This window comes from Ylistrum balloti, unplaced genomic scaffold, assembly GCF_031769215.1.
Source record: "Ylistrum balloti isolate Yb309-2 unplaced genomic scaffold, AGI_CSIRO_Ybal_v1 Utg371872, whole genome shotgun sequence".
Taxonomy (NCBI): domain Eukaryota; kingdom Metazoa; phylum Mollusca; class Bivalvia; order Pectinida; family Pectinidae; genus Ylistrum; species Ylistrum balloti.
In genome coordinates, this window is record NW_026782925.1 from 602,709 (window position 1) to 626,250 (window position 23,542).

The window sequence follows — 23,542 nt, forward strand, 5'->3', positions numbered from 1 at the left end:
TCTTCAAGATTACAGGTGGAAGACACTGCTGGTGCATGTTTGGTTGCCGCGCTGTGCTACAGGGTATATACTAATCTTCATGTTGGTTTGAAAATGATGACTATTATATTTTGAAAATAGTGCACCTTCACATCCAGGTGGTAAAGATTTATTTCAACAGATGTGGATCTTTATGAAGACTGAAAAGCTGTATGATGCAATCTTATTTATTATTTTGGTCTACTGTAAGTAATTGTGAAATTCTATATGAAGGTGTTATTCACCTTTTTTGTTTTTGATTTTGTTTGTTTTTTTTTTTTTTTTTCGCGTGTTTTTTTTTTTTTTTTACAATCCTAATGTAGACAATTCACCGAGTGAAAGTTGTTTTAATTTAAAAGATTGCTTAAATACGTATAATAAATATAAAAATATGCAGCATACATTGCATAGAGAAAGATCCATATTGAATGAAATAAAACATTTTAAGCAAACCGTTGAACTGCGGTTTAGTCAACATATTTTGGCATGGAATATAAAAAACATCGTTTTGAAAAGATATGTATACATAAAACAATGCCTTTTTGCTTAATTTGTTTGATAAATTTAAAGTAAGCCAGATTTATTTTGATATTAAGCATCACGTAAAAACAAAATCAAAATTTATGCGACATTCAATGAAAGAAATGGCTATTTTCTATCTAGAAGATTTTCGAAAGCAGTAGAATTTACCGCCTTTTCTTCAAAATCGAAAAATTGATATCATTCTGAACTTATTCAAGCTTGAAAATTCATCATTATGAATTTTATAATTTTTTAACAATTCAAGCTCGATATAGGGTTGATATTTTCGCCGTTCGTCGGTCGAAACAAAACAACAAGACAAAAATACCTACATGTCAACATTACCTTTGTCCTAATAAAAATGCTCAATAAAACAAGGACAAAATATGAACAAGAGAAAGATTTACACAGAGACTCCTGAAAAAGTACAAGAAAAAGAAGATCAGGTGTTCCTAAAGAGTAAGCGTCTTCTGCGTCATCGACGACATCCGCTATGTAAACCTTGGTCAATCCAACTAAGTAATGTCACGTTCTCAAATGAGAACAAAGTATTCAACAAAGGAACCAACAGGCAAACTAACAAGCATCAAACATGTCCACCTTCATATCGCACAGAAACAGAAAATTTCTCAATGAGATCTCCATGACGAAAGTAAAACTTCCCAATTATTTTCATCAACCTACTTCTTTTGAAACCCTGTGCTACGAGTTTGTTCATCAGTAATAATGGGAACAGGCCATTGAATATCGAATCAGCTGCGACAGGTGAACATCATAGGTTGGGAATGCGGAGATAAGAGTATCCCGAGATGGAAATTCACAAGGAACAAGACGTAATCATTATATCTGAATGTGAAACTAGGTCTTTGTCACCAGTTTTCATAGGCTCTTCCTATGACAACGAGAACAAGTCAGCCAACAGAGAGGCACAATTAGTTGCCATAGGTCAGCCATTTGTTTGTCTGAATTTCTTACCACCATATCCGACGAAGAGAATGACTGTCGTTCACATTTCTTGGAAAAGAAAACTGTCAAAACAAGAGAATGTTTAGAATGGAGCATGGTGGTGTACAGAATGGACAAAACAAATGTTCTTATACTATAAATGATTTAGAAGAGGATATCCATCAACAAAAGTGTCACGGAGACAAAAAGCCCGCAATCAACTAATCAAAATGTGTGAAATGTTTGTTTTTCACATAAAGCTTAGTCTGTTGACTATTTTCTATAATGTTCGATTAAGTAGAAATATTTCTAAACGAATGCAAAAAACAGTCTGCCTCAAGTAGCTTTATGAAGTTGAAGTATGAACAAGGAAATGACGGTAACGATAACAGAAAACACAGGAATCTCAATACATATAAGAAGGTACCACGGTAAAATTGGACCAAAACAATAAATTAGGCTGTGCAGTACATTCCTTTCGTCGGTCTAGGACTCGTCAGCGATGTTAAGGGCCATGAAATTTAAAACCTACGAGGCGAATGAGTAAAATAAAAATTGGTCACGAGACATACACCATCAATACTTAATTAGAATTAGACATCAGTACAAAGTACTCTTTCACCCCCAAATAAGATTATACACAAGTATGTAGCGATTATCTGCGAGCAGGAAGGTTGTTTACATGTTGTTTACTTCCTTCAAATGTTTACGTTCTATTGACAACCGCCATTCTGTCATTTTTTGATTGAGCCTCTTTTTAAAAAAATGTAGGGAATAGGGAATATAGTTACCTTCTATATATGAATTCTCAAGGATCAATTAGTGCATACACAATGAATTTGTACGAACTTTATTACAGGTAAACAGTAAAAATAGATCACGCGAGGCATTGCGTCATTAGAAGCGATTACAAAATCAAAATTAAGGGTAAAGCTAAGTTCCGGTAAGGTATGTTCCGGAATGTCTGGTAGCTTAGATCCGATAGCGGTGAATGCTTCATTATACAGTACTAACTTGCTCCTTGTAGAGAACATACTGTGATGTTCTACAGAAAATAATTAAACAAATATTAAATATGGAAATGAATGGACTAAAATTCCGATGACAGGATAAAGAAAACAAAAATTCAAATCAGTTTAACTTCAGTATTCCAGTACTAAACATAATACTATAGAATTAATTTGTAATGTCAAGCAAACATGGACCATGATTTCATAAGAAAGATATTTGCGCTGTGTAAAAATGAATGCTTTGAAAAGAAAACAGGACAAAAATTACACCGACGCCTTTACATAATTGATTTAATTGTTCACTGAATCTGTAAGGCTGATGTTCTACTTTTCTAAAATTTATAGAAGGCGACATTCATTCTTCCATTCATAACAAATGTCGTCATAAACAAGCCAAGCTATCCCTGACAAGGTAGCATTGATGTATATAAATGTGCATATGCTTTGATATTACAGTTTTGTTTTTGCGGGCTGATTTGTCATTATGTAAATCCATCATGAATTTTACCGTCAGCGTATCTGCACGGTAAATTCAAAATGGTTTCCCGTCCTTATGCAGGCTACATGCGTGTCTTTTTCATTCGTGTGGTTTTGTAGTTTCCTTGAAAATCTAACATTATAATTTTCTTCTTTATAATTTTCTTTCTTGATTCATAAATGTTATAATCTTATTCACTTTATAGATATATTTCATATGTAATATGTGTCACTTGAATATTCTCTAAATTAAAACATACCAAACGTGTTTACTTTTTTTTATTCAAAAGACATATGTATTACTACGTGTTAACGCTTTATTGGTCATTCCAAATCCTCGTGTGACGTTGTCTTGGAATATACTTTTTTCCCGTTGTCACGCGCTGCTTTTTATCGTGATATGCTCTTACATAAATTGACGACAGTATGGTTACACGTAACACATAATAATTAAACACGAGGTCATCAATTTCTTTAGACGTCTCGAATCAGTCGATCTAACCTCAGACTTTTTATAGTTTACACACAAGCTGACACCACAAAAATGACAAAGTGTTCTTTCATTCTTTATACTGCGTGCAATATACATTCTAATTGCTTTTGATCATCGATGCTAGAATTCTGGAAGCGGTGTAAAAGTGTATAGTGAAATGGGTGTTACCTAATTCATAGAGAAAGCACAATTTTTTTTTGGAAGAAATTACTCCAGACAATTTTGTTTTTGCCAGTTTTGTTCACTCGTGCGATATACTACTATAAACCACCTGTTGGAAAATTTCCAGTATATTTTAATATTTTCCATCGAATTCCTGGTAAAGTAATATCATTATACGAGTAATGACTATGAACTTCTTATAAAAACAAAATTCAATTTATCATAATTCTTATATATTTATTTACTTAATTATTCATTTCTCATTATTTTTGTTGTTTTAATTATCATCATATCAGTATGTCCGAATACTTGATCCTGTGACACATTATACTGTAGGCGTGAGGAAAGAAACAAAAAAATCAAACCTGTGTGCCAGGAAACATTTTTGTTTGTAAGTGATTTGTTATTCTATGACAGGTATGGTGTTGTGCCTGCAGATAATGCACGTACAATAACTTCTAACAAATATAAGAACTGGACTTGCTTTATAACGATGGAAACCTAGCCTATACATTACGAAATCTTTAAAAAGACGAAATAATAGCTAATCATGCTTCAGTTTTACAATCATTTAGATTGCCTATTAATGATAAGGATACGGACCTCCTCCGTTTATATTGGATACCCAAACTTTACAGGAATTCATATCAACAACGTTTTATTGCTAGTTCGTCTAGATAACCAACATGCTAAATACTCACAAATATGAGTTACACTCTTATTGTGATACTGTTTACTCAAGGAGTTGAATTAATAGTATGTGGTTGTTAAAGAACTCAAAAGAGCTTTTGACCCATCTGCACTCTCTATAAGATTTTTAATTTTTTTTCTTTTTATGGGTTTGCTGACCTGTTTTAATTTTCATGCTGAATTTAGGCTGAATCTAACGAAGAGCTTATCAGAACTGGTCACATAGACCTTGCAAAATCGATTAATTTAGCTTTCCGATATATTTATGACGTTTTGTCTTTAAATCACAAGAAATCTACTGACCACGTCCGTCTAATATACCCACAAGAATAGGAAATCAAAGACACGACAGACCTGTGGTATTTACATGCAACTGTTTCGATATTCAAAGGCCTGTTCCCAATATCAAGAGTTTCGTGCAAAAAGTCATCAACTGACGAACAACTTTGAGCACGGGGTTTAAAAACTGCAGTGTGCTTAAAATTCAACTTGAAATCTACTGAAATATAGGGCATGCGAATCACCCCATCTGGATTTTTACATTATATTTCGAACAAACTGAATTTTCCCCAGGCACTAATTACTTTGAAAAGGTCCTAAACACCACTGACGAGTCTCAGAAGGACGAAACAACTGTATGATGCAGTTGAATTAAATACTTAGCTCTACTGTATCTAATTCTACATGTGTTTTGAGAGGTGTTATCCACTTGTGTGTCCTTAGTACACTCTTCCAGAGACGTGTCTAAAATTGAAAACATTGCCTTCAATTACAGTCTGAATCATTTTTAAAATGATTCATGACATATTTCAGAAAAGGCGCTAATACAGATACAAAGAATAATGAACCAGACCAAATAATACATCATCATAAAATATTTCATGTGAACAGACGTAGAGTTACATCACATGGGTTACAAACAGATGTATCATGTGGTATAGTACAATCTCCAGTCAGGTACATTGTGTTAGCTAGTGCGACTGGTTAGTTAGTATGTATTAGACAGACATCTACTGTCTGGTTATTTGGTATGTGTTTAACAGAGACCTATGTCTGTTTAGGTAGTATATGTTCGACAGGAACGCACTGTCTATTTAGTTAGTATGTGTTAGACAAAGACCTACTGTCTGTTTAGGTAGTGTGTGTTAGACAGAGACCTACTGTCTGTTTAGGTAGTGTGTGTTAGACAGAGACCTACTGTCTGTTTAAGAAGTATGTGTTAGACAGAGACCTACTGTCTGTTTAGGTAGTCTTTGTTAAACAAAGACCCACTGTCTGTTTAAGTAGTATGTGTTAGACAGAGACATACTGTCTGTTTAGTTAATATGTGTAAGACAAAGACCAACTGTCTGTTTAGGTAGTATGTGTTAGAAAGAGATCTACTGTCTGTTGATGTATTTTGTGTCGGACAAAGATCTGATGTCTGGTCAGATATATGCGTAAATATCTTAATTGGGCGTTCGGCGCATTTCCACTCATCTGTTTTGAAAACATATCGGACGAAAATTATCATCATATCTGTTATCATTAATCTAACTGCATGTAATTTTATTACAAATTGGATAAAAACACTTTACATTTGCTTCTATTTGACCAGAATTTTTCCGCTTATATTGTGTTTTAATGCTGATTGATCATTGTAAAGTCTTCTATCCTTATTTGTTGGTCATGTGTAAAATGCTATGTTACGGATTATAATGAAGAAAGATTATAAGGCCGGACGTTGTGGATAGACACTTTCATTAATCTTGTAGCACTTGATCACCATGTTTTTAGCTCACATGGTCCAAAGAACCGCTGTACTTATGCCATGGCAAGGCGTCCGTCGTCCGACGTCCTACTACTATTTTGTTTTCTAGAAACGATTGAATTGATTTCATTCGAATTTGGTCAGAAGCATCCTTGGAGATGGTGAACAAATTTTCTATATCTGAAATCCCATTTTCTTTAGTTTGGATGAAGAAATGTTTTCTTTCTCTGGCCAATCAATTGATAAAACATTTGCTGATTCAATCAACTGTAGTGGCTTCAGTTTGAGATAATTGACGATAGGCAAGAAACAAGACTCATTTTAAACTCATTTCTCTCAGAATAACAATCATAGCTCCATGAATGACACACAATATCAGAATATACCAGAGATCCAGCTTCGTTGCCGATCAAAATTTTAAAAATCGAAACAATGTTCCCTCAAATGTCAACTTACTACAATAATTTGAAAATCAAAAGATTCGTTGTGGAAAATTCCATAACACAATGATGTTGATGAAATGATATTAAATGTTTTCCGAATTAAGAATTGATCCTGATTAATGCGGACTTCGCAGGCTTGTCCTACCAACCCACCGAATCTGATGGGATAGATAAAGTGGTATTTGCATATAAATAAAACATGGAATATAACCTCAGTATCAAAATTTATTTTATTCCTTAAATTTTATTCCTTTAAACTGTTTTGACAACAATTTTGATTTTCATTCAATTCTGTTACATCATAAACTAAGGAGCACTATCGCTGATAAGGCACCATTCACCTATGTCCATATACCTTTTTTAGACATGATTATGTGCTCGTTACCCATGAGTGGGATATTTAATGAGGTGATCAGTCACAGATTGATAAGCATTGGGGTGGTCATATTTTGAATCCTGTTAAGAGTATCAGAAATAGCTATCTACTTTAAAAATATTAATATTTTCTATAATCACAAAATAAGTAAATACGTTCATGAATTAACAAAATGATAAACATTTAATTACTAGTTGAAAAACTTCCTATATGATTCCTACATACATTTACATCCTTATTCTATATATATCTTATTATATTAAGAATTCTGCTGCCGAAGAGCATAGCTTTTCGGAATATAAGTAAATTCATATCAATGTTTTTTCTTAATGTTGATACACAAATATCAATATATACTGCTATTTATTGTGTATTACTTTAGATAGTGCTCTTATTTGGGAACTACATTTATTTAAACACATATGTGTACGTCCCACCGTTCCACTGAACAGGGGCAATCTTATCTCTCTCTCTATTGCGTTTTTCTTGTGTCCTGTTTATGTACGTATAGACAATGACTGGACATTTTACTCTGTGACACCATTCCTGCAGAATTGGGATCGAAGATTACGTAGACAATGGGCATTCCAGATCCGTGAGAACGCCGACATCAGTTGTTTTGATCCGAAATGACATCATTTGTCATATACATTTCTGAAATTCGTCGGTTTCAAATTCCTATAAAAGCTTTGCTTGTGTTCAGGTGATATCATAAAGTCAAGAAGAAGAAAACAGCAATACGATGCGAGGAATTGTACGCGGTATAGTAGCGTTGATACTAGTTTCCATAGTAACGAGTTTCAGCTATGATCCAACCTGTATCTGCTATGTCAGTAATCCAACAGGAAAGTGTAAGTAATAAATCATTCTTTAACTTAAATTTCATTTTCCCAGACCAGATTTCGTCCATTTCCAACATTCAAAATAATTTACGAAGTTAAAAAATTCATTCTTGACTTTCCATCCCAACTTTGATAGAGAAATGCTATATAGTATATAAGGTGTATGTTATTATTTTTATAAGCATAAAGACTGTTTTCGCTTTGTTTACAGCTTCTCTGTTAGCTAACATGCAATGTCTTCACTCAAGCGGGCGTTTATTACACCGGAAGTTGGTATATAGATTATACCGGAAATTGGTATGTAGAAAACACAATACAATTATCATAAAAACAATAAAACAAAAAACATTCAAATTTTAAAAGCAAATTAACACGTTTTGTTACAATAAATCTAATACATATTCGGGAGGATAATATTCCATTTAAGAAAAAAAAAATAACAGAACGAGTATTCATACATTATTCATATCGAACATATCAATCTTTTATACAATGTGTACTGAGTCTGGAGTATATTACGATACATAAGTTTCCATAATAATTTGTTCTATTTTGAAAAATATTTTGAAGTATATTTTAGGCATTCTAAATGAAATAAATTAGTACATTTGATATTGATGCGTCCAGTAATGGGGGAAATTTGAAACAGTCGGTATTCATGGCAGTTAAGACCATGAGCACACAATGAGAAAGATAAGTCCTAAAGGGGGAATAGATACACTGTCATTTAGAAACATAGTTGAAAATAAGATATTTGACATTTATTGATATCTTACACACCATCAGTTGTAAAACAGCTGATAACCAGTCCATATTTTTATTTACATTCTACAATCAAATTGTTTTTTTAATAAAAGTTTGTTTAACCATAAACAATAGCCGTAAGACTACCGAGTTAGAACAGCTACATCTTTGCCAGAGAACTATCTGGATTTTATGTTGTCGGGGCAAATAAAAAAGATAACTAACAGTAAACAAAGTGGTTCAACAAAACTACAAAAATAATTATCCATTTCTTTATTTAGTCTCGAAAATGTTAAATTAGTACATGCATATGATAAAATGTCGTACAACAGATTTTCTCACAATTACCATGTTTTAACAACTATAATTAGGTTTTGCGTAATCTCAGCGATATAATCCTTACCACACGTGCTTTCTTCAACAGAATATCAAGATAGGTGAAGTCAAAGTCTTGTTCGGGTCAGAATGCTTGGAATTACTGGAAGGTAAAATCTGCTTTGAAAATGACAATGCATTTAACGTCAATTTCTATCAAATAATTCATAAAGTGTAATTAATTTATACAATTCATGAGATCACAGAGAAATATCGAACATCATTCACCACAATTAAATATTTCCGTTTAAGAAAATTTTCTTTTTTTCAAAAAACATTCCTACCAAAGACAGCTGGAATATATTCTATTTTTTAGAAAATAAAAACCTGCAGATTGGTTTTAGCAACTGACTGTTGTAGTTTTATGCATCAAAAGTGTGATGTGTGATAGACAATGTCATACCCATTTTGACTAATATTTCAGAGACAAATGCGCAACAGAGACGATTTTTCACCGACTCCTTCGGTGGAAGTTTCGATAGCGGAGCTAAAGGCGATGGTAGTTCGAGCGTTGGTGGAAGTGTACATACACCAGTAGGAAGTGTGTCCGGCCACGCCCACTTTTCTCATGGTGATCTATCTGGAGGTGATGTTGGTGTATCTGGCAATGTGGGAAAGTTCGGAACAGCTGGTGTCCATGCCAACTACGACAATGGACACCTAAGTGGAGGGGTCGATGCCGGAGTTGATTTTGGAGGCATTGCACATGCTCAAGGACATGTGGACATTGATCACAACCACGACGTTAGTGGAGGAGTAAACGCAGGAGTGGACCTCGGAGGGTTTAAGGAGACAGCCACACTAGATGTGGACCACAACGGACACACTACAGGAGGGATACAGGGAACATTCGGAAGGAGAGGTAAAGTTTAATTTTGATCATCACCTATATTTCAGAGAATTTGTGTAAACAACTATGGTTTCAATCACTGTACACGAAACCCTTTAATCAATTTCAAAACATGTCAAACATCGGGAAAGTAATCCTTTCTCCAACAGAACAAATGTTGATGTTGATTTTTTCATTGTCCTGTTTAATGTAAAGCTAGTATCAAGCATAAGTAGATTAATGCACAAATAAATAATGATATCTCTTTCTTATCTTATTCAAACAGAACTCACCGTTCGCAAATGAATCTTTTGGTAAATCACCGAAAATTAACCAATAAAACAACCTTCATGAGGATTGATATACGTCCAAAATTTCTGTTGTAATATGTTGTCTTGAAAACTACAACCAAACTTTCACTTCAATCGTTCAAACATTTAGAAATGATGATTTTACTGAAAACGACTATTAGACTAACAACAATTAGAAGTGACTATTAGCTTCCGAGGTTTGCCGTAAATTGCATGACACGTTTTATTTATTCGAATAATGGCATGGGTCAGAGAACTACACATGTTCTTATAAATTTTCAAAAACATTCAAATTTACTATATATATATTGAAATATGGTACTAGTGCACCTTTCCATCTAGATTTTGGCATTTTTTCAAATATAAAAACTAATTTTCTTATTGAAAGTTCTGTTTAAAGGTGCTATTCAAGTCCTGTCTTTTGTACAATGCTCTGAGAATATCCGAAAAGACGATTTTGTACAAATTAATAGGCAAGCGAATGAGTCTGAACTCTGATTAAAACACTGTTAATGATAATCGTCCATATGAACAATTTTTCAGAAGTAAACGAGCAACAGAGACGATTTTTCACCGACTCCTTCGGTGGCAGTATCGATAGCGGAGCTAAAGGCGATGGTAGTTCGAGCGTGGGTGGAAGTGTACATACACCAGTAGGAAGTGTGTCCGGCCACGCCCACTTTTCTCATGGTGATCTGTCCGGAGGTGATGTTGGTGTATCTGGCAATGTGGGAAAGTTCGGAACAGCTGGTGTCCATGCCAACTACGACAATGGACACCTAAGTGGAGGGGTCGATGCCGGAGTTGATTTTGGAGGCATTGCACATGCTCAAGGACATGTGGACATTGATCACAACCTCGACTTTAGTGGAGGAGTAAACGCAGGAGTGGACCTCGGAGGGTTTAAGGAGACAGCCACACTAGATGTGGACCACAACGGACACACTACAGGAGGGATACAGGGAACATTCGGAAGGAGAGGTAAAGCTTTATTTTGATCATCACCTATATTTCAGAGGATTTGTGTAAACAACTATGATTTGAATCAGAGTAGACGAAATCCTTAAATCAAATTCAAAACGTGTCAAACTTCGATAGTCATCCTTTCGCCAACAGAACAATTCTTCAAGTTGTTGTTTCATTGTCCTGTTTTATGTAAAGCTAGTACCAGGCATAACTAGATTAATACAAAGAAATTACATCTCTTTCCTATCTTCCTGCAAACAGAACCTGCTGTTCGCAAATGGATATTTTGGTAAATCACCGAATATTAGTCAATAAAACAATCTTCATGATAATTAATATACGTCCAAAATTTCTGTTGTAATATGTTGTCTTGAAAACTACAACCAAACCTTTCTATTCAATCGTTCAAACATTTTGAAATGATCATTTTAACGAAGACGGCTATTAGTCTAACAACAATCAGAAGTGACTATTAGCTTCCGAGGTTTACCGTCAACTGCATGACACGTTTTTATTTATTCGAATAATGGCACGGTTCAGAGAACTACACAGGTTCTTCCATATTTTCAAAAATATTCAAATGTACAATATATATTGAAATATGACACTACTGCACCTTTCCATCTAGGTTTTAGCATTTTTAAAATATAAAGACTACTTATCTTATTGAAAGTTCTATTATAATGTGTTATTCACTTCCTGACTTTTGAACATTGCTCTGAGAATATCCGAAAAGACGATTTTGTACAAAGTAATAGGCAAGCGAATGAGTCTTAACTCTTACTAAATTACCGTTGATGATAATCGTCCATATGAACATTTCAGAAGTAAACGAGCAACAGAGACGATTTTTCACCGACTCCTTCGGTGGCAGTATCGATAGCGGAGCTAAAGGCGATGGTAGTTCGAGTCTGGGTGGAAGTGTACATACACCAGTAGGAAGTGTGTCCGGCCACGCCCACTTTTCTCATGGTGATCTATCTGGAGGTGATGTTGGTGTATCTGGCAATGTGGGAAAGTTCGGAACAGCTGGTGTCCATGCCAACTACGACAATGGACACCTAAGTGGAGGGGTCGATGCCGGAGTTGATTTTGGAGGCATTGCACATGCTCAAGGACATGTGGACATTGATCACAACCACGACGTTAGTGGAGGAGTAAACGCAGGAGTGGACCTCGGAGGGTTTAAGGAGACAGCCACACTAGATGTGGACCACAACGGACACACTACAGGAGGGATACAGGGAACATTCGGAAGGAGAGGTAAAGTTTAATTTTGATCATCACCTATATTTCAGAGAATTTGTGTAAACAACTATGGTTTCAATCACTTGTACACGAAACCCTTTAATCAATTTCAAAACATGTCAAACATCGGGAAAGTAATCCTTTCTCCAACAGAACAAATGTTGATGTTGATTTTTTCATTGTCCTGTTTAATGTAAAGCTAGTATCAAGCATAAGTAGATTAATGCACAAATAAATAATGATATCTCTTTCTATCTTATTCAAACAGAACTCACCGTTCGCAAATGAATCTTTTGGTAAATCACCGAAAATTAACCAATAAAACAACCTTCATGAGGATTGATATACGTCCAAAATTTCTGTTGTAATATGTTGTCTTGAAAACTACAACCAAACTTTCACTTCAATCGTTCAAACATTTAGAAATGATGATTTTACTGAAAACGACTATTAGACTAACAACAATTAGAAGTGACTATTAGCTTCCGAGGTTTGCCGTAAATTGCATGACACGTTTTATTTATTCGAATAATGGCATGGGTCAGAGAACTACACATGTTCTTATAAATTTTCAAAAATATTCAAATTTACTATATATATATATATTGAAATATGGTACTAGTGCACCTTTCCATCTAGATTTTGGCATTTTTAAAATATAAAAACTACTTATCTTATTGAAAGTTCTATCAGAAGGTGCTATTCACTTCCTGTCTTTTGTACAATGCTCTGAGAATATCCGAAAAGACGATTTTGTACAAAGTAATAGGCAAGCGAATGAGTCTTAACTCTTATTAAATTACCGTTGATGATAATCGTCCATATGAACATTTCAGAAGTAAACGAGCAACAGAGACGATTTTTCACCGACTCCTTCGGTGGCAGTATCGATAGCGGAGCTAAAGGCGATGGTAGTTCGAGCGTGGGTGGAAGTGTACATACACCAGTAGGAAGTGTGTCCGGTCACGCCCACTTTTCTCATGGTGATCTGTCCGGAGGTGATGTTGGTGTATCTGGCAATGTGGGAAAGTTCGGAACAGCTGGTGTCCATGCCAACTACGACAATGGACACCTAAGTGGAGGGGTCGATGCCGGAGTTGATCTTGGAGGCATTGCACATGCTCAAGGACATGTGGACATTGATCACAACCTCGACGTTAGTGGAGGAGTAAACGCAGGAGTGGACCTCGGAGGGTTTAAGGAGACAGCCACACTAGATGTGGACCACAACGGACACACTACAGGAGGGATACAGGGAACATTCGGAAGGAGAGGTAAAGCTTTATTTTGATCATCACCTATATTTCAGAGGATTTGTGTAAACAACTATGATTTGAATCAGAGTAGACGAAATCCTTAAATCAAATTCAAAACGTGTCAAACTTCGATAGTCATCCTTTCGCCAACAGAACAATTCTTCAAGTTGTTGTTTCATTGTCCTGTTTTATGTAAAGCTAGTACCAGGCATAACTAGATTAATACAAAGAAATTACATCTCTTTCCTATCTTCCTGCAAACAGAACCTGCTGTTCGCAAATGGATATTTTGGTAAATCACCGAATATTAGCCAATAAAACAATCTTCATGATAATTAATATACGTCCAAAATTTCTGTTGTAATATGTTGTCTTGAAAACTACAACCAAACCTTTCTATTCAATCGTTCAAACATTTTGAAATGATCATTTTAACGAAAACGGCCATTAGTCTAACAACAATCAGAAGTGACTATTAGCTTCCGAGGTTTACCGTCAACTGCATGACACGTTTTTATTTATTCGAATAATGGCACGGTTCAGAGAACTACACAGGTTCTTCCATATTTTCAAAAATATTCAAATGTACAATATATATTGAAATATGACACTACTGCACCTTTCCATCTAGGTTTTAGCATTTTTAAAATATAAAGACTACTTATCTTATTGAAAGTTCTATTATAATGTGTTATTCACTTCCTGACTTTTGAACATTGCTCTGAGAATATCCGAAAAGACGATTTTGTACAAAGTAATAGGCAAGCGAATGAGTCTTAACTCTTACTAAATTACCGTTGATGATAATCGTCCATATGAACATTTCAGAAGTAAACGAGCAACAGAGACGATTTTTCACCGACTCCTTCGGTGGCAGTATCGATAGCGGAGCTAAAGGCGATGGTAGTTCGAGTCTGGGTGGAAGTGTACATACACCAGTAGGAAGTGTGTCCGGCCACGCCCACTTTTCTCATGGTGATCTATCTGGAGGTGATGTTGGTGTATCTGGCAATGTGGGAAAGTTCGGAACAGCTGGTGTCCATGCCAACTACGACAATGGACACCTAAGTGGAGGGGTCGATGCCGGAGTTGATTTTGGAGGCATTGCACATGCTCAAGGACATGTGGACATTGATCACAACCTCGACTTTAGTGGAGGAGTAAACGCAGGAGTGGACCTCGGAGGGTTTAAGGAGACAGCCACACTAGATGTGGACCACAACGGACACACTACAGGAGGGATACAGGGAACATTCGGAAGGAGAGGTAAAGTTTAATTTTGATCATCACCTATATTTCAGAGAATTTGTGTAAACAACTATGGTTTCAATCACTGTACACGAAACCCTTTAATCAATTTCAAAACATGTCAAACATCGGGAAAGTAATCCTTTCTCCAACAGAACAAATGTTTATGTTGATTTTTTCATTGTCCTGTTTAATGTAAAGCTAGTATCAAGCATAAGTAGATTAATGCACAAATAAATAATGATATCTCTTTCCTATCTTATTCAAACAGAACTCACCGTTCGCAAATGAATCTTTTGGTAAATCACCGAAAATTAACCAATAAAACAACCTTCATGAGGATTGATATACGTCCAAAATTTCTGTTGTAATATGTTGTCTTGAAAACTACAACCAAACTTTCACTTCAATCGTTCAAACATTTAGAAATGATGATTTTACTGAAAACGACTATTAGACTAACAACAATTAGAAGTGACTATTAGCTTCCGAGGTTTGCCGTAAATTGCATGACACGTTTTATTTATTCGAATAATGGCATGGGTCAGAGAACTACACATGTTCTTATAAATTTTCAAAAATATTCAAATTTACTATATATATATATATTGAAATATGGTACTAGTGCACCTTTCCATCTAGATTTTGGCATTTTTAAAATATAAAAACTACTTATCTTATTGAAAGTTCTATCAGAAGGTGCTATTCACTTCCTGTCTTTTGTACAATGCTCTGAGAATATCCGAAAAGACGATTTTGTACAAAGTAATAGGCAAGCGAATGAGTCTTAACTCTTACTAAATTACCGTTGATGATAATCGTCCATATGAACATTTCAGAAGTAAACGAGCAACAGAGACGATTTTTCACCGACTCCTTCGGTGGCAGTATCGATAGCGGAGCTAAAGGCGATGGTAGTTCGAGCGTGGGTGGAAGTGTACATACACCAGTAGGAAGTGTGTCCGGTCACGCCCACTTTTCTCATGGTGATCTGTCCGGAGGTGATGTTGGTGTATCTGGCAATGTGGGAAAGTTCGGAACAGCTGGTGTCCATGCCAACTACGACAATGGACACCTAAGTGGAGGGGTCGATGCCGGAGTTGATTTTGGAGGCATTGCACATGCTCAAGGACATGTGGACATTGATCACAACCTCGACTTTAGTGGAGGAGTAAACGCAGGAGTGGACCTCGGAGGGTTTAAGGAGACAGCCACACTAGATGTGGACCACAACGGACACACTACAGGAGGGATACAGGGAACATTCGGAAGGAGAGGTAAAGCTTTATTTTGATCATCACCTATATTTCAGAGGATTTGTGTAAACAACTATGATTTGAATCAGAGTAGACGAAATCCTTAAATCAAATTCAAAACGTGTCAAACTTCGATAGTCATCCTTTCGCCAACAGAACAATTCTTCAAGTTGTTGTTTCATTGTCCTGTTTTATGTAAAGCTAGTACCAGGCATAACTAGATTAATACAAAGAAATTACATCTCTTTCCTATCTTCCTGCAAACAGAACCTGCTGTTCGCAAATGGATATTTTGGTAAATCACCGAATATTAGCCAATAAAACAATCTTCATGATAATTAATATACGTCCAAAATTTCTGTTGTAATATGTTGTCTTGAAAACTACAACCAAACCTTTCTATTCAATCGTTCAAACATTTTGAAATGATCATTTTAACGAAAACGGCTATTAGTCTAACAACAATCAGAAGTGACTATTAGCTTCCGAGGTTTACCGTCAACTGCATGACACGTTTTTATTTATTCGAATAATGGCACGGTTCAGAGAACTACACAGGTTCTTCCATATTTTCAAAAATATTCAAATGTACAATATATATTGAAATATGACACTACTGCACCTTTCCATCTAGGTTTTAGCATTTTTAAAATATAAAGACTACTTATCTTATTGAAAGTTCTATTATAATGTGTTATTCACTTCCTGACTTTTGAACATTGCTCTGAGAATATCCGAAAAGACGATTTTGTACAAAGTAATAGGCAAGCGAATGAGTCTTAACTCTTACTAAATTACCGTTGATGATAATCGTCCATATGAACATTTCAGAAGTAAACGAGCAACAGAGACGATTTTTCACCGACTCCTTCGGTGGCAGTATCGATAGCGGAGCTAAAGGCGATGGTAGTTCGAGTCTGGGTGGAAGTGTACATACACCAGTAGGAAGTGTGTCCGGCCACGCCCACTTTTCTCATGGTGATCTATCTGGAGGTGATGTTGGTGTATCTGGCAATGTGGGAAAGTTCGGAACAGCTGGTGTCCATGCCAACTACGACAATGGACACCTAAGTGGAGGGGTCGATGCCGGAGTTGATTTTGGAGGCATTGCACATGCTCAAGGACATGTGGACATTGATCACAACCTCGACTTTAGTGGAGGAGTAAACGCAGGAGTGGACCTCGGAGGGTTTAAGGAGACAGCCACACTAGATGTGGACCACAACGGACACACTACAGGAGGGATACAGGGAACATTCGGAAGGAGAGGTAAAGTTTAATTTTGATCATCACCTATATTTCAGAGAATTTGTGTAAACAACTATGGTTTCAATCACTGTACACGAAACCCTTTAATCAATTTCAAAACATGTCAAACATCGGGAAAGTAATCCTTTCTCCAACAGAACAAATGTTTATGTTGATTTTTTCATTGTCCTGTTTAATGTAAAGCTAGTATCAAGCATAAGTAGATTAATGCACAAATAAATAATGATATCTCTTTCCTATCTTATTCAAACAGAACTCACCGTTCGCAAATGAATCTTTTGGTAAATCACCGAAAATTAACCAATAAAACAACCTTCATGAGGATTGATATACGTCCAAAATTTCTGTTGTAATATGTTGTCTTGAAAACTACAACCAAACTTTCACTTCAATCGTTCAAACATTTAGAAATGATGATTTTACTGAAAACGACTATTAGACTAACAACAATTAGAAGTGACTATTAGCTTCCGAGGTTTGCCGTAAATTGCATGACACGTTTTATTTATTCGAATAATGGCATGGGTCAGAGAACTACACATGTTCTTATAAATTTTCAAAAATATTCAAATTTACTATATATATATATATTGAAATATGGTACTAGTGCACCTTTCCATCTAGATTTTGGCATTTTTTAAAATATAAAAACTAATTTTCTTATTGAAAGTTCTATCAAAGGTGCTATTCACTTCCTGTCTTTTGTACAATGCTCTGAGAATATCCGAAAAGACGATTTTGTACAAAGTAATAGGCAAGCGAATGAGTCTTAACTCTTATTAAAACCTGTTGATGATAATCGTCCATATGAACAATTTCAGAAGTAAACGAGCAACAGAGACGATTTTTCACCGACTCCTTCGGTGGCAGTATCGATAGCGGAGCTAAAGGCGATGGTAGTTCGAGCGTGGGTGGAAGTGTACATACACCAGTAGGAAGTGTGTCCGGCCACGCCCACTTTTCTCATGGTGATCTGTCCGGAGGTGATGTTGGTGTATCTGGCAATGTGGGAAAGTTCGGAACAGCTGGTGTCCATGCCAACTACGACAATGGACACCTAAGTGGAGGGGTCGATGCCGGAGTTGATTTTGGAGGCATTGCACATGCTCAAGGACATGTGGACATTGATCACAACCTCGACTTTAGTGGAGGAGTAAACGCAGGAGTGGACCTCGGAGGGTTTAAGGAGACAGCCACACTAGATGTGGACCACAACGGACACACTACAGGAGGGATACAGGGAACATTCGGAAGGAGAGGTAAAGCTTTATTTTGATCATCACCTATATTTCAGAGGATTTGTGTAAACAACTATGATTTGAATCAGAGTAGACGAAATCCTTAAATCAAATTCAAAACGTGTCAAACTTCGATAGTCATCCTTTCGCCAACAGAACAATTCTTCAAGTTGTTGTTTCATTGTCCTGTTTTATGTAAAGCTAGTACCAGGCATAACTAGATTAATACAAAGAAATTACATCTCTTTCCTATCTTCCTGCAAACAGAACCTGCTGTTCGCAAATGGATATTTTGGTAAATCACCGAATATTAGCCAATAAAACAATCTTCATGATAATTAATATACGTCCAAAATTTCTGTTGTAATATGTTGTCTTGAAAACTACAACCAAACCTTTCTATTCAATCGTTCAAACATTTTGAAATGATCATTTTAACGAAAACGGCTATTAGTCTAACAACAATCAGAAGTGACTATTAGCTTCCGAGGTTTACCGTCAACTGCATGACACGTTTTTATTTATTCGAATAATGGCACGGTTCAGAGAACTACACAGGTTCTTCCATATTTTCAAAAATATTCAAATGTACAATATATATTGAAATATGACACTACTGCACCTTTCCATCTAGGTTTTAGCATTTTTAAAATATAAAGACTACTTATCTTATTGAAAGTTCTATTATAATGTGTTATTCACTTCCTGACTTTTGAACATTGCTCTGAGAATATCCGAAAAGACGATTTTGTACAAAGTAATAGGCAAGCGAATGAGTCTTAACTCTTACTAAATTACCGTTGATGATAATCGTCCATATGAACATTTCAGAAGTAAACGAGCAACAGAGACGATTTTTCACCGACTCCTTCGGTGGCAGTATCGATAGCGGAGCTAAAGGCGATGGTAGTTCGAGTCTGGGTGGAAGTGTACATACACCAGTAGGAAGTGTGTCCGGCCACGCCCACTTTTCTCATGGTGATCTATCTGGAGGTGATGTTGGTGTATCTGGCAATGTGGGAAAGTTCGGAACAGCTGGTGTCCATGCCAACTACGACAATGGACACCTAAGTGGAGGGGTCGATGCCGGAGTTGATTTTGGAGGCATTGCACATGCTCAAGGACATGTGGACATTGATCACAACCTCGACTTTAGTGGAGGAGTAAACGCAGGAGTGGACCTCGGAGGGTTTAAGGAGACAGCCACACTAGATGTGGACCACAACGGACACACTACAGGAGGGATACAGGGAACATTCGGAAGGAGAGGTAAAGTTTAATTTTGATCATCACCTATATTTCAGAGAATTTGTGTAAACAACTATGGTTTCAATCACTGTACACGAAACCCTTTAATCAATTTCAAAACATGTCAAACATCGGGAAAGTAATCCTTTCTCCAACAGAACAAATGTTTATGTTGATTTTTTCATTGTCCTGTTTAATGTAAAGCTAGTATCAAGCATAAGTAGATTAATGCACAAATAAATAATGATATCTCTTTCCTATCTTATTCAAACAGAACTCACCGTTCGCAAATGAATCTTTTGGTAAATCACCGAAAATTAACCAATAAAACAACCTTCATGAGGATTGATATACGTCCAAATTTTCTGTTGTAAAATGTTGTCTTGAAAACTACAACTGAACCTTTCTATTCAATCGTTCAAACATTTTGAAATGATGATTTTACTGAAAACGACTATTAGTCTAACAACAATCAGAAGTGACTATTAGCTTCCGAGGTTTACCGTCAACTGCATGACACGTTTTTATTTATTCGAATAATGGCATGGGTCAGAGAACTACACATGTTCTTATAAATTTTCAAAAATATTCAAATTTACTATATATATATATATTGAAATATGGTACTAGTGCACCTTTCCATCTAGATTTTGGCATTTTTAAAATATAAAAACTACTTATCTTATTGAAAGTTCTATCAGAAGGTGCTATTCACTTCCTGTCTTTTGTACAATGCTCTGAGAATATCCGAAAAGACGATTTTGTACAAAGTAATAGGCAAGCGAATGAGTCTTAACTCTTACTAAATTACCGTTGATGATAATCGTCCATATGAACATTTCAGAAGTAAACGAGCAACAGAGACGATTTTTCACCGACTCCTTCGGTGGCAGTATCGATAGCGGAGCTAAAGGCGATGGTAGTTCGAGCGTGGGTGGAAGTGTACATACACCAGTAGGAAGTGTGTCCGGTCACGCCCACTTTTCTCATGGTGATCTGTCCGGAGGTGATGTTGGTGTATCTGGCAATGTGGGAAAGTTCGGAACAGCTGGTGTCCATGCCAACTACGACAATGGACACCTAAGTGGAGGGGTCGATGCCGGAGTTGATCTTGGAGGCATTGCACATGCTCAAGGACATGTGGACATTGATCACAACCTCGACGTTAGTGGAGGAGTAAACGCAGGAGTGGACCTCGGAGGGTTTAAGGAGACAGCCACACTAGATGTGGACCACAACGGACACACTACAGGAGGGATACAGGGAACATTCGGAAGGAGAGGTAAAGCTTTATTTTGATCATCACCTATATTTCAGAGGATTTGTGTAAACAACTATGATTTGAATCAGAGTAGACGAAATCCTTAAATCAAATTCAAAACGTGTCAAACTTCGATAGTCATCCTTTCGCCAACAGAACAATTCTTCAAGTTGTTGTTTCATTGTCCTGTTTTATGTAAAGCTAGTACCAGGCATAACTAGATTAATACAAAGAAATTACATCTCTTTCCTATCTTCCTGCAAACAGAACCTGCTGTTCGCAAATGGATATTTTGGTAAATCACCGAATATTAGCCAATAAAACAATCTTCATGATAATTAATATACGTCCAAAATTTCTGTTGTAATATGTTGTCTTGAAAACTACAACCAAACCTTTCTATTCAATCGTTCAAACATTTTGAAATGATCATTTTAACGAAAACGGCCATTAGTCTAACAACAATCAGAAGTGACTATTAGCTTCCGAGGTTTACCGTCAACTGCATGACACGTTTTTATTTATTCGAATAATGGCACGGTTCAGAGAACTACACAGGTTCTTCCATATTTTCAAAAATATTCAAATGTACAATATATATTGAAATATGACACTACTGCACCTTTCCATCTAGGTTTTAGCATTTTTAAAATATAAAGACTACTTATCTTATTGAAAGTTCTATTATAATGTGTTATTCACTTCCTGACTTTTGAACATTGCTCTGAGAATATCCGAAAAGACGATTTTGTACAAAGTAATAGGCAAGCGAATGAGTCTTAACTCTTACTAAATTACCGTTGATGATAATCGTCCATATGAACATTTCAGAAGTAAACGAGCAACAGAGACGATTTTTCACCGACTCCTTCGGTGGCAGTATCGATAGCGGAGCTAAAGGCGATGGTAGTTCGAGTCTGGGTGGAAGTGTACATACACCAGTAGGAAGTGTGTCCGGCCACGCCCACTTTTCTCATGGTGATCTATCTGGAGGTGATGTTGGTGTATCTGGCAATGTGGGAAAGTTCGGAACAGCTGGTGTCCATGCCAACTACGACAATGGACACCTAAGTGGAGGGGTCGATGCCGGAGTTGATTTTGGAGGCATTGCACATGCTCAAGGACATGTGGACATTGATCACAACCTCGACTTTAGTGGAGGAGTAAACGCAGGAGTGGACCTCGGAGGGTTTAAGGAGACAGCCACACTAGATGTGGACCACAACGGACACACTACAGGAGGGATACAGGGAACATTCGGAAGGAGAGGTAATAATTTTGATCATCACCTATATTTCAGAGAATTTGTGTAAACAACTATGGTTTCAATCACTGTACACGAAACCCTTTAATCAATTTCAAAACATATTCTCCAACAGAACAAATGTTTATGTTGATTTTTTCATTGTCCTGTTTAATGTAAACCTCAGGCATAATAGATTAATACAAAGAAATACAGATCTTCCTGCAAACAGAACCTGCTGTTCGCAAATGGATATTTTGGTAAATCACCGAAAATTAGCCAATAAAACAATCTTCATGATAATTAATATACGTCCAAAATTTCTGTTGTAATATGTTGTCTTGAAAACTACAACCAAACCTTTCTATTCAATCGTTCAAACATTTTGAAATGATCACGAAAACGGCCATTAGTCTAACAACAATCAGAAGTGACTATTAGCTTCCGAGGTTTACCGTCAACTGCAACAGCCATTCGAATAATGGCACGGTTCAGAGAACTACACAGGTTCTTCCATATTTTCAAAAATATTCAAATGTACAATATATATTGAAATATGACACTACTGCACCTTTCCATCTAGGTTTTAGCATTTTTAAAATATAAAGACTACTTATCTTATTGAAAGTTCTATTATAATGTGTTATTCACTTCCTGACTTTTGAACATTGCTCTGAGAATATCCGAAAAGACGATTTTGTACAAAGTAATAGGCAAGCATGAGTCTTAACTCTTACTAAATTACCGTTGATGATAATCGTCCATATGAACATTTCAGAAGTAAACGAGCAACAGAGACGATTTTTCAACTCCTTCGGTGGCAGTATCGATAGCGGAGCTAAAGGCGATGGTAGTTCGAGTCTGGGTGGAAGTGTACATACACCAGTAGGAAGTGTGTCCGGCCACGCCCACTTTTCTCATGGTGATCTATCTGGAGGTGATGTTGGTGTATCTGGCAATGTGGGAAAGTTCGGAACAGCTGGTGTCCATGCCAACTACGACAATGGACACCTAAGCGGAGGGGTCGATGCCGGAGTTGATTTTGGAGGCATTGCACATGCTCAAGGACATGTGGACATTGATCACAACCTCGACTTTAGTGGAGGAGTAAACGCAGGAGTGGACCTCGGAGGGTTTAAGGAGACAGCCACACTAGATGTGGACCACAACGGACACACTACAGGAGGGATACAGGGAACATTCGGAAGGAGAGGTAAAGTTTAATTTTGATCATCACCTATATTTCAGAGAATTTGTGTAAACAACTATGGTTTCAATCACTGTACACGAAACCCTTTAATCAATTTCAAAACATGTCAAAC

At 36.4% G+C, this 23,542-nt stretch overlaps 2 protein-coding genes across 2 annotated transcripts; both read left to right on the forward strand.

Annotated features, from left to right (window-relative positions):
- The first annotated feature begins 7,628 nt into the window (after positions 1-7,628).
- On the forward strand, positions 7,629-15,999 carry LOC132563807 (WAG22 antigen-like). Its single transcript, XM_060228557.1, has 9 exons — positions 7,629-7,737; positions 7,940-8,025; positions 8,897-8,957; positions 9,272-9,709; positions 10,531-10,968; positions 11,779-12,216; positions 13,038-13,475; positions 14,286-14,723; positions 15,545-15,999. The coding sequence occupies exons 1-9, from the start codon at positions 7,629-7,631 to the stop codon at positions 15,997-15,999; spliced, it is 2,901 nt and encodes a 966-aa protein (XP_060084540.1).
- Positions 16,000-16,779: 780 nt separating this feature from the next.
- Positions 16,780-23,444, forward strand: LOC132563808 (PE-PGRS family protein PE_PGRS5-like). The gene is made up of 6 exons (XM_060228558.1): positions 16,780-17,230; positions 18,052-18,489; positions 19,300-19,737; positions 20,561-20,998; positions 21,809-22,246; positions 22,999-23,444. Exons 1-6 carry the CDS (start codon positions 16,780-16,782, stop codon positions 23,442-23,444), a joined length of 2,649 nt encoding a protein of 882 aa, XP_060084541.1.
- Positions 23,445-23,542: the final 98 nt, after the last annotated feature.